The sequence below is a fragment of the Chenopodium quinoa genome, unplaced genomic scaffold (genome assembly GCF_001683475.1).
Source record: "Chenopodium quinoa cultivar QQ74 unplaced genomic scaffold, ASM168347v1, whole genome shotgun sequence".
NCBI lineage: Eukaryota > Viridiplantae > Streptophyta > Magnoliopsida > Caryophyllales > Amaranthaceae > Chenopodium > Chenopodium quinoa.
The window spans coordinates 2,954,900-2,972,453 of NW_018744311.1; the positions used below are offsets into that span (position 1 = coordinate 2,954,900).

Here is a 17,554-nt window from a genome sequence, read left to right on the forward strand (position 1 = left end):
ATTCAATTCCGTCGGAATTTTCCGAGGGACTTTGCCGGGCTTGAAAATACTCTCGGCGGACTGAAATCCGTCGGAAAACCCATTTACGACGGAAATTCCGTCGGAAAAGGGTGTTTTTCCGACAACAACTTTTCCGACAACCGGTTACGACGGAATTCCGTCGGAAATGGGTTTTTCGACGGAAAACAAGGTGTTTCCGATGATAAATTTCCGTCGCAATGTACCTGTTTTCTAGTAGTGAAGTCAAACCACACATCACCAACAAGGCAACAACCATATCTCTACTCTACCCATTTTCTCTCTCCTCTTTGCTAAATTGCTGCAATTTAAAGCCCAAAATTGTAGAAATTGGGTGTCAAATTGTTGTGAAAAATTGTGATTAATTATCCTTAAAATCATCAACAACATTTGAACTAGTGAAATCGATGAGAACCAAAGAAATTTGAGCTCGTTTTCTTCGTGGAATCTTAATTAGATTGAACATTCTATGTCAAAAATTATAGGGTGTTACTAGTTTGGTCAGGGGTTTTTTGTAGGGTGTTACTGGTTTGGTTAGGGGTTACTTGTAGGGTGTTACTGGTTTTGACCAGGGGTTACTTGTAGGGTGTTACTGGTTTTGGTCAGGGGTTAGGTTACTTGTAGGGTGTTACTGGTTTTGGTCAGGGGTTAGGTTACTTGTAGGGTGTTACTGTTTGGTCAGGGGTTACTTGTAGAGTGTTACTGGTTTTGGTCAAGGGTTATTTGTAAGGTGTTACTGGTTTGGTCATGGTTCACTTAGCCTGTAGGGTGTTACTAGTTTTGGTTAGGGGTTACTTGTAGTGTGTTACTGGTTTGGTATGGAGCCTACAAGCAACCCTTGAAAAAGTAACAAGTCATCATTGAATAAGTATTTCATACAAGTAACCTTTGAAGTAACTCAAATAAGTAACCCTTGAATAAGTAACTCATACAAGTAATAACCCTTGAATTAACTCATATAAGTAACCCCTGAATTAAAAAAAAAAAAAAAAAAGTAACCCTTGAAAAAAAATACAAGTAACTCCTGAAAAAAAAAATACAAGTAACTTTTGAATAAGTAATCCATACAAGTAACCCCTGAAAAAAAAAAACAAGTAACTACAAAAAAAAAAAAAAAGTAACCCCTGAAAATACAAGTATCCCTTAAATAAGTAATCTATACAAGTAACCCCTTGAAAAAAATACAAGTAACTCCTAAAAAAAAATACAAATAACCCCTGAAAAAAAAGATACAAGTAAATCCTAAAAAAAAAAATTACAAGTAACCCCTGAAAAATACAAGTAACCCTGACAAAACCAGTAACCCCGTTATGCGCGTGAATAGCAATCCCGTTATATGCGCGTCAGACTCCGTTATTTTTACTGACTTGGCAGCAGGCCACACGGTGTGGCCTGCTGCACCAAAAAAGCTGGCATTAGTTGAATATGTTAGTGATATAAATAATGCATTGACAAACTTGAAATGAAAAGGTCTCACAAGTTAAAACAAATAAATAAAAAGGTTTTAAGTAAAATAAAAAGTTACACTTTTTAAATTTAATTTGATTAAAGGTGTTTTTTATTTTCATTTGATTACTATTTTTTTATTCTAAAAAAATCCTTTATTAACCCTTTTCAGAACTTATATGAACTTAATTTGCCGAAATTTATTTTTTCTGAAATAATGAAAATTAGATGAACAAAACAAGACCTAAGAGGCAAAGATAAGAATGAGAGGGAAGAGAAAAAGTAATTTGGAGGGAAAATGGATCCGATCCCTTTCCCTTCGCCTTTCCTCCTTTTTTCTCCTCTTTCGTCTTGGTTAACAAAGTGTTAGTCTCTTGTAGTAGACATTTTGAGTATAAATTTAAGATCAATTATTGTATATATTCTACCATTATTTGATTTGTTTCTCGATGGACAAATTAAATAGGACAAACCCAAAATGGATGTGTACTTGTATATTTTTTTGGCGAAAGAGTAGCGCAATTAAATTTCAAAGTTCATCAGAAATATACTTCTTATCAAGTATCAACGGATCTGATATTTTTAACAAGGATGTTTTAGGTCAAAAGAGTATTTATTATTGTAATCAATTTATCAATTAATTTAAACGTAGTAAAGTCCACTGGAAATTGTATCTGTTGCTTTGACTTTAACACCAATTAACAAAAAAACAAAACAAAATGATCATTGTCCTTTACAAGCTAAATACTCAATTCCACCCCCAGTCCCCCACCCCAACCCCAACCCCTTTTTCTTCTTATTAATTGTAACAATAGAAATCATGAAATAATTAGAGGAAAATAAATTATTTTAAAATTTTTTGGATATAAAAGTGAAAGTAATAGAGATATGTCTATACGAGTAAATATATGAACTACAGACTACAGAGTATGTATAGTTTACTCCGAATCCTTTATTTTCTCAGTTAATAACTTATCGTTAGCTACAAGTTACTCCTACTCCGTATGCCTAACAACTATTACTACAATTTGTCTACAATTAACGACCATACCTCCTGTCCAACAAAAAGTAAAATTAAAAAAAAAACCCTATAAATATATTTTGCCAAAAATCTCCTACATCTAGTTTTGAAGTATGTTTAAATCATTTTTATTACTTTGTATTTTGTTATGATCATTATAGCCAAAATAAATATTTTAACCGTTTTTTTAGCTACATCATTTTGCAAATTGTACATAGACTCCTAAACATTTTTTTTAAAAGATGAGAGAGATAGAAAAAAAAAGGACTCATATGATAGGAAAGAGATTATCATCTAAAAAAAGCGATTCAACTAATGTAAAACTTTCATTTAGGTACCAACCAAAAAAAAAAATACTTTCGTTTAGATCATTTTAGAATAGCAATGCAAGTACTCCCTCCATCTCCGAAAGGAGAACTCTTATGGCCTAAATCTAGTCCCAAAATAATCATCACATTTGCATTAAAATACTCTCCTATTTGCAATAATATTTGTTCTTCCCCGTGTTAATTTTGCTTTTGCATGTACTTTTATTATTTTTTCTTTTTTTCTTTTTTGCAAACTCTATGTGAAATTCAATTTCTAATATACTTTTGTCATTATCCTTTTCACTTTCTTAATATCCGCAAAATCAACCTAGAAGTGTTGCTCTTTCGGTAACGGAGGGAGTATAAAGAAAGGAAGAAATATTTGAAAGTCAACGAAATAATTTTGACAAATAAAAAAAAAAGATAATATTATTAAAAAATGACGTGGCAAAAGCCGATTAGTTGTAGGCAGTAGAATATAGCAGAAGCAGCGGGTAAGGAAAATCCGTGAGAGAGATAAATGCCTAACGGCAATCCCGCGGTACGTCAGTTACTCCTCCTCCTCTTTACACTCTCTCTCTCTTTACTCTCCTTCCTTATTTTCTCTCTCCTCCCCTGTTTCCACACCTTCCCAATTTCTCATTTTTTTTTCTTATTCAAAATTTATCATATGATAAAATTTCATGACATAAAATGAAATGGAATATGCATTAAACCTATTATGTGATCATATCCTTTACAATATTATCATAAGGTATGATCTTTGTAATATAATCATACTCCTTTGATTACTTACTTTTCGTTTTCATTCGTTTTACATTTGAATGTGTTGATCTTAAGGTTGATATGTTATTAAGGTTTGTCCTGCAAAAATGGGGAAAAAAGGAGGATGGTTCTCTTCTGTGAAGAAGGTCTTCAAGTCTAAAGACTCCTCGGAAAAAAATAAGGTATGTAAAATGAGAAATTTTTTGAATCTATTATTAATCTTGATATAGTATTTCTTTAATTTAAATTGTATGTATGAGACTAATTTTTTATTTTATTTTTGAATCATGTAAAATGAGATATTAAAAGTAGGTTTGTTATAATTATGTACCATGAAGTCATGAACTATTATCGGCTCTTGTACTTGTTTGTAATAAATTTTATCTTGACGTTTCAAAATAATATACTCGTAATTTTTTTTGTACAATTTTAAATACGTAAATGGCATTTCAAAAATAATGTTGTACACATTTGAGTTCAGTGTTTATATGCTAATGTCCAATTTTTACCTATCTTGATTGAAAGCATTTTTATGATATTTTGTTTAACAAAATTCTAAACACTTTAGATTTTCCTAATTTAATAGAGACGTATTTGACATGATAAAAATCGAAAATGTAAAGTTTGTCCAACCTATCAAATTTAAACAAAAATTACCTATCTATTATATAATTTCTACATCAATTTAATTAATTTAAGTTAATTTAGAAATAGCTAAATTTTTACTCCTTAAACTTGACAAAAATACCTCAAGTGGAAAAAGAAATGAAAAGAAAGCATAAATTTATTTTAACCGTACCATCTTTGCTTTACATTTTACACAATTACACATTAAGATTTGACACGAAAATCATCTCAATTGGATTAATTTACTTTATTTTCAAGGGAAATTTACTATTATTGAATTTATAATTTCTAAAAAAAATCTTGTCTTGACTTAAATGGCAAGTTGCTCTTATGCATCATATAGCTTTTGAGGTAACTTTATGCTTTATTCATGTAACTAATGTCGTTAGGTAGCTATTGATGAAACCTTTTTAAGGGGGAACCTAATTTATTAGGACCATGAATCAATCCTCATTGATCTGAAAATCTAAAATGCATATGATACTTGTACATATGGTCCCAATAGGTCACAAGTTGTAATCCACAATAGAATCATGGAAATTAGGCTATCAACATCAACCTTTGTGATTATCATGTGTTTTTATTAATGTTAGATCTCCATCATCCAACTACGATAAAGATTTATTATATATTTTTTCGTTAACTTGATTTTTATACTGCCTATACTCGATATAATCATGTGTGATTTTATCAGATTTGTTTTAAATTTACTTTTATAATACACATAAATCTTTGTTGATGGTTATAGAAATAGAGTAGGGTAGAAGTGGTAAGGTATACTAGTAAGATTTTGATAAAAAAGAATAGAGTAGAAGTGAGTCAAACTTGTTGAAACAATTTAGAATAAAAGGCAAGTTAATTGAAGAACTATCCAAACTATAGGAAGTATATAATTATGAGGTAAAGTTTGTACAATTAAAATGATATAGCTAATTTTCTCTCCTTTATTCTATCTTTGAGTATACAAAGGAAAAGAATACTTGTACAAGAAAAGCTATTCTTACTAAAACTTGTAACACAAGCTTGGAACCAATGAAAGGGAGGAAAGCACTAGGAAAGCCACAAAAATGACTTATTGTAAGGTGAATCGTGAATGAGATAAAAAAAATTATCATAGCAATTGGTCCAACCCAATATCATGCAAAGTAGTCCACGCACACATTGATGCCTTCATGGCTTCATGCCTTAATATAAGCTGTTAAAACTTCTGCCGTTTTTTAATGGTCGTAATAATTAATTTTATACTATTAATATTCTAACATTAACTACTTCGTATATCATACAAATATTATGTATATACTTTACTACTCCGTAATATATACTTACTCTGTTTTTATTTACTTGCAACACTTCTCTTTTCACGCTTGCCGATGCATTATTTCAATCGTTTATATCTTTAATTATCAATATGTAAAAATTATAAATGTTAGATATTAAAATAGTATAAATCGAGACGAATCTAACAAGATTCCACATGACTATATTTTTTCTTAGCTATAAATCATCAAATCTAGTCAAAGTGGAGTACATGAATAGTGTAAAAGTCAAACTGTTGCAAGTATAAGAAAACGGAGGAAGTATAAATTAGTATTATTATATTATGAACGGTAGTTAAAATTTGGAATAATGTTTATTTTCATATACGAAGTAGTGAAGTACTAGTCAAACTTGTGCATTATCGGCTACTCTAATTTAAAAGTTTGGGAAATTCTACATAATACCCCTGAGGTATTGACTATTCCACGTTGTGCCCCTCCCTTTGAAAAGTTCCACGTTATAACCTTAAGCTTCCAAAAGTGATTAAACTGTACCCCTGCCGTTATCCCTCCGTTACATGTTGCCGTTAGTGGGGCCCACTTTACACCTATTTATTTTTTTTCTCGATTTTCGTGCTAAAAAAGTCCCATTTAAGGTTTTAGAGGTCATTATAGTCATAAAGGGTCCAAATTGAGCTCAGATTTTGCAAAAAAGTAACGTAAAAGTCCCGTTTTGTGAATTTGAATTCTCATAGTTAAATTTAAAATTCATAAAACGGGGCTTTTACGTTACTTTTTTGCAAAATTCGAGCTCAATTTGGACCCATTATGCCTAAAGTGACCCCTAAAACCTTTAATGGGAAATTTGTTAGCACAAAAATCGAGAAAAAAAATAGGTGTAAAGTGGGCCCCACTAACGGCAACATGCAACGGAGGGATAACAGTAGGGGTACAACTTAATCACTTTTGGGACTTTGAGGTTACAACGTGGAACTTTTCAAAGGGAGGGGTACAACGTGGAATAGTCAATACCTCATGGGTATAATGTAGAATTTCCATAAAAGTTTATATGAAGTACTCAACAGTAATTTTGTTATCCTATATTCACTTTAGGAAAAAGGTGCCCAAAAGTGGACCAATAATGATGCACTAGAAGTTGTGTCCGTGGAGCATTTCCCAACTGAAAGTTCCCCTGATTACACCAATGATGAAAGTGGTGGAACATCTCCAACAAGGGATGATCGCACCCATGCTATAGCTGTTGCAGCAGCCACAGCAGCAGCAGCCGAGGCAGCCGTCGCAGCAGCTCAAGCAGCTGCTAAGGTTGTCCGGTTAGCAGGCTATGGCCGTCAATCTAAAGAAGAAACGGCTGCCACTTTAATTCAATCACATTATCGAGGATACTTGGTAAATAACACTTCTCATTGCAAAATTTCATTATTTTATATGATTCATATTGTTTTTATTATGGAGTTAATTACTACTTCCGTTAACTATTATTTGCAACAAAGGAATATTTTATATCTCATAAATAATATTTCGTACCTCTTTATTGTAAATTATAATTAACTGAGGTAGTATTATGTTATGAACACAAATTCTTTTCCCTTCTTATGATAACTCCGTATTTAATTTATAAATGACTATATAGTTTTTTTTTTTTTTTTTTTTAAAGAGACTATATAATTAATTTTAATGTGTACCTACTTAAGATTTCACGTGACATATATATGAACAATACATTAAATATATAATGCATCACATTATCTTATTGGTATGACATTATTTTATAGATTAGATGTTTGATTTGATTGTGTTAAAGATATTAAAGTAATAATTTGGTCGTTAATTTGTTTTTGAAGGCTCGAAGGGCTTTGCGTGCATTAAAAGGGTTGGTGAGATTACAAGCATTAGTGAGGGGACATAATGTACGAAAACAGGCTCAAATGACAATGAGGTGCATGCAAGCTCTAGTACGAGTCCAGGCTCGGGTTCGAGCCCGGAGGCTTCACTTCACCCAAAACCATCATCGCGCTAATCATGGTGCTAATTATGCCCCTAATGATAATTATGGTAAAAGAGACAATTATAACAGGACGAACACGTTGCAAGATCAATTAATCACGTCAATTAAGAGTCCAACTAAGATTAATTATGGTAGTAATAGTAATGCTGATGAGTGGGATGGAAGGCAACATAGTTTTGAGCGTATCAAGGAGAGTTCTCTGAGGAAACAAGATGCTGCTTTAAGGAGAGAGCGCGCTCTTGCTTATGCTTATGATTATCAGGTTGGTTGATTCAATCCCCACTTTATTTTTTGAAAAACATTTGTGTAAGGTCGTTTTATCATCATAAGACCACTTTTGTGAGTCACTTATAAATTTTTTATTAAAACATTGTGTGAGTCATAAAGAACATTGTGGTAGATATGTTTATATTCTTAGTCTTGGATAACGTACGAGTAACATTTACAAAGATTGTGGATTTTAAATTCATGATTTAAATGGCAGCAACAACACCATCCAAGTTATCTAAGGCAATCAGATAATCCTCCAATGAATGAAACAATGTTCTCAACTTATGCCAATTCTATGGACAAACCGCCGTGGGGATGGAATTGGCTAGAGCGATGGATGGCCACCCAACAACAACAACAACAACCAATTCAAGTCTCAAATAAAATGAAATCGGCACCAAATGAGAGTACCTACGTAACAGCGGTCACCACTAGCACCGATGATGTCTCCGAGAGAACAGTAGAGATGGACATGGTTGATCCACCTTATCAAAGGTACGTAACTCTTTTTATCACCTTTTAATATAAACATAAAACTTTCAAACTCAACTCAGTCAAAACTCAACTCGAACCTTACAGGTCAGGTAGGGAGTCTAGGCAGTCCAGTTTTGATGGAGTTCCAAGTTACATGGCCCCAACCCAATCAGCCAAAGCCAAGGTTCGAGGCCTAGGCCCATCTAAACAACGGGCCCAATCTCCTTCACCTTGGAACCATCCTTCTCCATCAGCCAAAAGGTCACCACTTGGGCCCAATTGTGCGGACTCCTCTAGTTCTGGTGGTGGGTCGGTCCACTATCAATATGCTCACACTCCAAGCCCAAGCCCAAATAGTATTGGGGCTCGAGCCCAAGTTCGAAAGATTGCAGGGTACAGCCCAGATTCTACTGGTAGTAGTGATCGAATGTTTAGTAATGGTTGGAGATGAAGATTTTATCTTATGTGATGTGACCTATGATGGACTTTTCTTGAACTTGATTGCTATTGTTGTTACATAATAATGTGAACATTAATTTTGTACTTATTTATCATAATTATAACACAAATATCTATCTATTGTTTTGGGATATTGTGATTATCAGCTTGTGATGTAGATTTGTAAATTTTTAAAAGTGAGTATATGTTTTATACTGCATAATGGTAATTATATACAAGTATACAACTAGACAAATGTGTTTTTCTTTAATGGTAGTATAAATTTGGTAGTTATGACAAATTCATGTGTCTATGTTATTGATGGCTAACAATATTTAATCTTTTTCATAATTATTTTTCCTAATTATTCCTTTTAAGTCTTTTATTTTTGTAACTCTAGTCACATTAGGGCGTGTATAGTTTATAGAGGTGAACATGGTCTGGTTTGGTGCGGTTTGAGTATAAACCAAACCAAACCGCAAAATATGGTTTGGTCAATTTTCCAAACCAAACCATAATAACGCGGTTTGGTGCGGTTTGGTTTGCGGTTTATAATGAGACGACATTTTTTCCGAAAAAATTGTCAAATATTAATAAATTTATAATAAAGTTTAAATAATTAGCCCAAAGGGATTAAATTTTACTACAAAGTTTTAATAAAAATAACAACCAACTAATCAAGTGCTAAGTGCTAACACAATAAGAGCAATATGAGTTATATGACCTATTGAATTTTAAGTATTGATATTTGAGAATGAGTATAGTGTATAGTAGTATACTGACCGTATAGTCTTCTAATGATTTTTCATGTTTTTTTTTGTTTTTTTTTTTTATAATATATAATAACTATTTTAATTTAATTAAAAATTATATAAATATTAAAATGCGGTTTACTGGTTTACAGTTTGGTTTGGTTTATAATTTTCGAAAAACCAAACCAAACCGCAAACCATATTTCCCCAAAAAATGAAACCAAACCATATTTTTCCAAACCGTAAACCAAACTAAACTGCTAAAATGCGATTTGGTCTGGTTTGGTTACGGTCCAGACCAAATTGTGTACAGCCCTAATAGTTTATACCATACCAGGTGATTTCGATGTAATGGTATTATTATTATTATTATTATTATTATTATTATTATTTATTTATTTATTTATTTATTTTATATACAAATCCTAGTCCCATGAATTATGATGGCTTACAACTTATTATATAATTTTGGAGATTTGTTTCAATATTAGTGTTACAAATAATCTACTGTACATAATAAAATATTGCTGATTTGAATACAGTCTATCTTAAAGCAAACCATATAAGATGTAAGTATAGTTGATCAATTCAATAAGGGCATGTTCACTTGAGCTTAATTTCAGTTCAGTTCAGCTCTTATCAGTTTAGTTCAATTCAGTAAATGCGAATAAATCCTTAGTTTAATGTAAATAAGTTCAGACGAAGAGAACAAACCATATAAGATGAAAGGATAGCTGATCAATCCAATGATGTGAGTATAAGTAATTAAGAGACGGAAGAAGTATGAGATTATAAGTAATTAAGAGACGGAAGGAGTACCAGAGTACATGAGAAATGACGAAAATGATGTGATAAATTTAGAAAGCAGTGCCATTCACCATCCCAAGTCGGCAAGTGTACTGTACCAGTGGGCAGTGACACATACGGTCATAGTTTATTGTCAATTTTTAATTTTTACTCAATTTTTAATTTTTTGGTTCACATTAATTTATACCTCACATACGGTCATTATGCTTTCACAAGATCCGTCCTTGAATATCTGACCTTTTTTCACAAAACCAACAAAAAATACTCTAGAAATAGAATCAAATATTCATCATCAACACATAATTTTATTCTTTTTCTCTTTTTTCTTTTCATCATTTGATATTTTCATGCCATTTTCCATTTTTACAAATTACCCATCTTTCTCTTCTTATAATGGAGTCTCTTTCACTCCAATCTTTTCACATAAATGGCTTAAATTATCGCTCTAAATTGAATTTTCCAAGCAACCCATCAGAATTTAGAGCAATTAATCAACTGGGTTTTGATTATTTTTGGAGACAAAGGTGTAAAAGATTGTCTTTTTCAGTTAAATGTCAATCATATTCTGGGAAAAATGAAGGTGGGGTTTCAAGTTCTAAAGATGGTTCTTATTCTGCAATTGAAGACCAACAAGAAGGAGATGAAGGGCATTTAGGTCATTTGATTGGTCCTGTGAAAGATGCTTCTGGTGCCATTGTTAGTTTTAACTTGTATTCTCAATCTGGTTTGTACACTCCTCTTCTTGTTTCTATAATTTATATTGCATGTTGATTTTTAGTAATTGAAAATATTGATTGAATTTTACAAAATTATATGAATGGATATTGTGAAAATGTCTGTTTTTTTAGATCTTAATGAATTGTTGGGAATGCTATATGATTTGTGTGGTATAATGTCATTGCAAATGAAAATATTTGAAAATTGCTATAATTGGCAATTTTGTGTTCCTTTGTCATAAGTGACAGGGAAATGATGTAACTTGAAATCAGTAGGTTTGGTAAACTATTTTAGTTGATTAGTTATGTTAACTAGCTGTTTGTTGATAATATGTAGTGGACTAGTGGTTGGAGTGTTGACTGTGGAGAAGGAATGTTGCCAACTTGATGGCTGACTGGCTGAGTAATAATTGAAATTGAAATGGTATATATTTCAAGAATAAGAAATTTGACATTTACTTAGAGGGTAGGATCAATATGAGGCTATCATGATGTGATAGGATCATGTGTCGCGGCCACAATAATCTGCATTGAATTTTTGTTTTGTTTTCGAGTTATTAGTAAACGCTCAAGTGATCGCGAGTGATAATGTTTTTCATGTGCAATTGCTTTATAAATGATGGTTGTGGGCTAATGCAGGTCTTGTTATCTTGATTGATAATTTATTTTGGGGGTAATGCCATAATGTAAAGTCAGTTGACTATGTAGTTGCTCAATTTAACTTAGATAGCAATTTCCAACTACGATGAGGGTTTAGTACTTAAGTGTATAGTTCATTTTAAAGTCTTGTTTCTTCACGGTGTTGTTGATAAATTGTATTAATGACCACATTATAAAATTTAAAGTTTGCTTTTCATAATTGAACAGCGAACACGGACACTAGTAAGTCAAACGTTAATGCAGTTCTGGACCTGGATAAACAGGATGAAGAGCAGGGAGATTACGGCATTAAAGAAGATTTGTGGAAAGTTAGGGAAGCAACTGACAGTGAAGGAGAGGAGAAAATTTCTTCTGGATTACCGTCTAGCTTTGTTTTTGAACAAGGAGTAAGAAAGGAAATTTTGGCTGAAGACTTACTGGAAGAAACTGTTGTTGAGGGAGAGGAGAAAACTTCAGTCAAAGTAAAGTTAAGTATTGTCTTTGTTACTGCAGAAGCCGCACCATATTCCAAGACTGGGGGTTTAGGTGATGTTTGTGGTTCTTTGCCTATAGCTCTAGCTGAGCGTGGGCATCGTGTAATGGTAATTGCTCCCCGTTACATACATGGTACTGCTGCAGATAAGGTTTATGCTGGCGCATTTGATGCTGACTGCCGCATCAAGGTCAATTGTTTTGGAGGGGAACAAGAAGTCGCCTTTTTCCACCAATATAGGGATGGTGTTGATTGGGTAAGAAAAAATGAATACTGCTATTAGCCTATTACTAAAGTAAAGTTCTGGTGGCTTGCCTTTTTTCTTTTCTTTTTTTTTTTTTTCCCTCCAGTTTTTACATTCTATTGATATAGTGCCTTGTGTGGATCTTGTATGAGATTTTAGAATATATAATATATTTATGTCTCAATATATAGTGACCTTTTCATTCCATGTTATAGGTCTTTGTCGATCATCCTTCATATCATCGACCTGGAAACCCATACGGTGACAGCTTTGGTGCCTTTGGTGATAATCAGGTATGTGCCATTTCATGGATATAGAATCTCTTTCTCCTCCCATGTGAGTAGGACCAATTGTGGAAGTATGTTACAATTGAGTCAGTTTGACTTGTTTTAGTTGACAAGATACAAGAGTAACAATTTTCATCTTTGGTTGGACAGTTTCGGTTCACCTTACTTTGTCATGCAGCATGTGAAGCTCCTCTTGTCCTTCCACTAGGAGGGTACACCTATGGGGAAAAATGCTTGTTCCTTGTTAATGATTGGCATGCAGGTCTTGTACCAGTGTACGTGCTCTCTTATTTTTGACTCTAATGATTTTGTATTTTTTTTAAGTTGTTGAGTGATGAGTGCCAAGTTATATTGTCAGTAGCAATGGGGATCATATTTTAGACTCTTTGATTTGCTTTGATTTACTTTTCTCAATATCATTGCTGGAGGAGGTTGAACCATTAAGGAACACTCAGAATTAAAGTTGTAAGCAGCAATGGATGAGTAGACTAGTATATTTCAAAAATGGACCTGTACAAGCCATGTAATTATTATAATGTGGAGCTCATCAAATAGACTAGTGACAGTTCCATGCCTGACCACTTTAAGCTAACTTCTAGAAAATATCTTTGAAGTACTGCAATTGATTGTAATAATGTCATTTGCTACTATGCTTGTGCAGTAGTACTATTTGTTAACTAATGAGGTAAGGGTGCTCTTTCTTGTGATGAAAAGAATAATTTTTGTTAATATCTGAAGTTGTTTATCCCTTATAATTTTATTGTTGTCCAGTAGTTGTTTGATGAAGTACTCCATCGTTTACAACAGACCTTATTCTTGATAGAATGTTAATAAATCTTAATGCTATGACACAATGGTGTTTATTGAATGAATAGTGTTAATTTATCATCTATCATGGGCATTTCATATTTTATTGCTTGTGAATTTCTGATAACTTATCTATGATGAACAGCAAACAGATGTATAATGTCGGTTGTTTTTGTAGACTTCTTGCAGCTAAATACCGTCCTTATGGAGTTTACAAGGATGCACGGAGCATACTTGTTATACACAACCTTTCTCATCAAGTACGTGTCTCTTGTATGGTTGATATTGGTCATGTTCTTTGAGTGTATGTGATTATGTGAGTGACCACTTAATATTATAAGGTAGCCACTTGGCAAATATGATACCTTGGAAGATAATAAAGTAATTCAAAATCTCAACTTCATGCAATGCCCACATGTAATGAAGATGCAAAAGTACATTTCTAACAAACGGCTAATTATACTCATTTTGGAAATCTGTCCATCTCCTGAGCTCCCTCTTTTTTCTATCCTACGTTTAGAACTTTAAATTTAGGACGTTACATACCCTTCATGCAACACAGTCTGTATCCTGACTGCAGATTTTTTTTTCTTTTTAAATATTTTCTATAACTACATATTGGCAGCTTTTTATTGATTGAACACTTGTCAAACTAGAAGAAAAGCTATCCTATTGGAGAAACACTGATAATCTATATTTATATCCTGCTTTTGCTAGGGTGTGGAGCCTGCAGTAACATACGATAATTTAGGAATTCCTCCACAGTGGTATGGAGCACTAGAATGGGTGTTCCCCGAGTGGGCAAGAGCACATGAACTTGACAAAGGTGAAGCAGTCAATATTTTAAAGGGAGCCATTGTGACAGCTGATAGAATACTTACTGTTAGCCAGGTAATATTCCCTCAATTATGTATCTAGAATGTTATTTTGTTTCGTTCAGTATGCAGTATTTATTTTGGCATGCAAGTAGAATGTGGGAATAGTTTAGATACTAAATTATAATTTTATCAATTTGTCATGCTCTATGAATGGTTTCAGGGATATTCGTGGGAAATAACAACTGTGGAGGGTGGCTATGGTTTGCATGAATTACTTACCAGCAGGAAATTCGTGTTAAATGGTACTTGTATATCTTTAATTTCTTATTCAATGCTCAACTTTTCTGTTCATTGACGCATTAGGTATTTCGTGCTCTATACTCTTGTGTTGATTTTTATTTTTATTTTATTTTATATAGGGATTATAAATGGGATCAATACTTCTGAGTGGGACCCATCTAATGATGCACATATTGCAGCACCCTACTCAATTGATGATCTCTCTGGAAAGGTATTAGGATATTCATTTATTTGAAAAAACAAACCTTGAAGCAAAGATTCTAAATATATTACAGTGTATATTTCATCATCATTATCGTTTACTTGGTGTGAATTTCAGGCTCAATGCAAGGCTGCCTTACAGAAGGAGCTTGGTCTTCCTCTCAAACCTGATTGCCCATTGGTGCGATGAAGAATCAACTTCTACATCAGACTATTTAATTTACTCCTTTCTTAACTAAAACTAACTTTGGTTTTTATAGATTGGTTTTATCGGAAGGCTAGACTACCAGAAAGGTATCGATATAATTCAGGCAGCAATTCCAGAGCTGATGGGAGATGACGTGCAATTTGTAAGTAGAGTTATATGACTATATCCTTAATTTCAAAATGTGGAAAAGGGAGGTTCCTGCCCAAATTGAATCTGAAGAGGGGGTAAATGCGAACAAAATTTTCTCGGCAGAAGCCCAGAGCCTGTTTTGTTGGTCTTAATTAGTCATGTACTCCCTCTGCCTGTGATTAGCTGCCACAGTATTACAACCCCTCACAACATGACTACGCCAAATTACCCTTTAAATAGCTGTCTCCTTTCCATTCTTGCTCCGTCACTCTTCTTAAAAATTAAGCTTGGAGAGTTAATCATATAATCAATTCCAATTTTAGGATAGATCACAACCTTTTCCAGACATTCCAAAATAGTATGCGCGAATGAAATTGTTATTTCGTGATGGAGGGACTAAATAAATTTGATTTACTTAAATTAGCTGCTGTAACTGAAGTTCTTAAAGAGGAATTTAGAAGCAACTCTCCACCCTACATGCAGGGTTCTTTGTCTTCTTAGGCTTTTGATCTGTATAAAATTTTAGTGATGTGCTGGTTACGCTACTGTGAATCTGTGATGGATGCTATAACTATGCTATCTGCACCAGGTTATGTTAGGGACAGGTAATTCCAAGTACGAAACATGGATGAGAGCAACAGAGGTGACATACAAAGATAAGTTTCGTGGCTGGGTTGGATTCAGTGTCCCAATTTCTCATCGAATAACTGCAGGGTAAAGTAAATAAATTCTCAGACTTATGAGACCTGGTAAAAAAAAATATACTATGTATTACTTTCGCTAACAAGAGTTCTGTGAAACAGTTGTGACATCCTTTTGATGCCATCAAGATTTGAACCATGTGGACTAAATCAGCTTTATGCAATGAGATATGGAACTATACCAGTAGTTCACTCCACGGGAGGGCTTCGAGTGAGTTTTTCTCTAGCTTTTTAAGGTTTTTGCTCTTTAGAATGGGATTACTTATAATGTATTTTGCATGTAATGCAGGATACTGTTGAAACTTACAATCCTTTTGCTGTTGGGACCGATGATAGTGGTACTGGTACCGGGTATGTTTTTCTCGAGAAACGTCTTTTGTATAGTTTGCCTTTTGATTTTCTCTTATTTGTGCTTTTTTTGTTTGTTATAAAATTAACCTTTCTTTGCATTCTTTTTTGCTACATGTAATTGACAGGTGGGGATTTGCTCCATTGGAAAAGGATAGTATGTTGTTGGTGAGTTCTATTATTTTGATCTCGATCTTTTTTTCTTTTGAGATTGAATTCTGACCATTCTTTTGATGTATAGATCTCTGTATTTCCTAGGATCTAGTTCATGTTCCTGTATCAGTCAGAATATGAAGAATGGAAAATAAAATTTGCTCTTTGACTAATACAGGTCTTTTAAATTGATAATGATATTATTCTTATCGCTAATTTTCTTGTCCCACTTAAAGTATGCACCTGGCTTTGTGAAGTATAAGCCTTAAAATTTGATCTTGGGGATCAATTAAGTAGTTCAATTCTATTTTTGTTGTGGCACGTTGATGCATGTTGTACAATTTTGAGACGGAATACTAAATTTTATTCCTTCCTCGCCTTTCCTCCCCCCAATTTAACTCGAACTTTATTTTTGGGGTTTGTGTACTGGCAGGCCCTGAGGAACGCTCTGAAAACGTACAGGGAATACAAGGGTTCATGGTTGGGGTTGATGAAGAGAGGCATGCAACAGGACTTCACATGGGACAGTGCTGCTGCCCATTACGAGCAGGTGTTTGAATGGGCACTCACTGATCCTCCATACTGTTGAGATAAGAGAGAAAGCCGAGCATATAAAATTGTTTAAGCAAGAGCGGAGCATGGAAGCTTGCTGCCAATGGTACCAATAAGTATAAACAAACTTCAGAATCTCTCTAGTTGGTTTGCTGATGAATTGAAGCAATCCCATCTACTACCAATCGAGTCAGCAGCACAGAATCGGCTTTCTTTCTTCTTTTCAACTCCGTATCATTTTTGTAGGTTGGTTATTAGCAAGTCCCCTCATCTCCCGATCTTGTAATTAGTAAGCAGCCACACTCTATGCTCTTTGTACGTAGCGAGAATTTCTCTTGTAAAGTAGTACTAATAGATAAATTAATTTTCCAAGATAAAGAGAATAATAATGATGTGGAGAAAATCTATAATTAAATTAAACAGAACATATACAGCTCCATTAATTGGTCCCAAATTAAAAAGAAATGAAAGTGATGTTCAGTTCTTTAATAGAGAAGTATAAAGTTTTCGTGTTTTGAATATACTCTATTCCATTTATTCTTTTATATTGATGCATAATATAACTTTCTTTAGCTTACTTTTATGTCACATAATGACTAACATATTCTATAACTGTCATTTGTATATGAATTACTTTCATATAATGTTACTTCTTTTATCTTATTAGGACGTAGCAATCTTTGTTAAGTAGAGTTTATAGCTAGAAACCTTAGAGCTCAACCTGAAAAGAGAAAACGACTATTATTTAGA

General features: G+C 33.3%; 2 protein-coding genes across 2 annotated transcripts; both read left to right on the forward strand.

The window, feature by feature from the left end:
• The first annotated feature begins 2,626 nt into the window (after positions 1-2,626).
• On the forward strand, positions 2,627-8,869 carry LOC110696133 (protein IQ-DOMAIN 1-like). Its single transcript, XM_021873421.1, has 6 exons — positions 2,627-3,547; positions 3,651-3,740; positions 6,555-6,848; positions 7,304-7,729; positions 7,952-8,232; positions 8,317-8,869. Exons 2-6 carry the CDS (start codon positions 3,666-3,668, stop codon positions 8,660-8,662), a joined length of 1,422 nt encoding a protein of 473 aa, XP_021729113.1. The 5' UTR covers positions 2,627-3,547; positions 3,651-3,665; the 3' UTR covers positions 8,663-8,869.
• Positions 8,870-10,296: 1,427 nt separating this feature from the next.
• Positions 10,297-17,325, forward strand: LOC110696134 (starch synthase 1, chloroplastic/amyloplastic-like). Its single transcript, XM_021873422.1, has 15 exons — positions 10,297-10,932; positions 11,792-12,312; positions 12,516-12,593; positions 12,738-12,862; positions 13,573-13,654; positions 14,112-14,285; positions 14,433-14,514; positions 14,632-14,723; positions 14,832-14,894; positions 14,974-15,063; positions 15,640-15,764; positions 15,854-15,962; positions 16,041-16,102; positions 16,228-16,267; positions 16,686-17,325. Exons 1-15 carry the CDS (start codon positions 10,602-10,604, stop codon positions 16,839-16,841), a joined length of 2,130 nt encoding a protein of 709 aa, XP_021729114.1. The 5' UTR covers positions 10,297-10,601; the 3' UTR covers positions 16,842-17,325.
• Positions 17,326-17,554: the final 229 nt, after the last annotated feature.

Bases quoted from the DNA above. Each gene is read 5' to 3' on its own strand.
- LOC110696133 (XM_021873421.1), top strand. From the start codon at position 3,666: ATGGGGAAAAAAGGAGGATGGTTCTCTTCTGTGAAGAAGGTCTTCAAG. The intron at 7,730-7,951 runs GTTGGTTGATTC...TTTAAATGGCAG, and splicing joins CTTATGCTTATGATTATCAG to CAACAACACCATCCAAGTTA. The intron at 8,233-8,316 runs GTACGTAACTCT...CGAACCTTACAG, and splicing joins GTTGATCCACCTTATCAAAG to GTCAGGTAGGGAGTCTAGGC.
- LOC110696134 (XM_021873422.1), top strand. From the start codon at position 10,602: ATGGAGTCTCTTTCACTCCAATCTTTTCACATAAATGGCTTAAATTAT. The intron at 14,515-14,631 runs GTACTTGTATAT...TATTTTATATAG, and splicing joins CAGGAAATTCGTGTTAAATG to GGATTATAAATGGGATCAAT. The intron at 15,963-16,040 runs GTGAGTTTTTCT...CATGTAATGCAG, and splicing joins ACTCCACGGGAGGGCTTCGA to GATACTGTTGAAACTTACAA.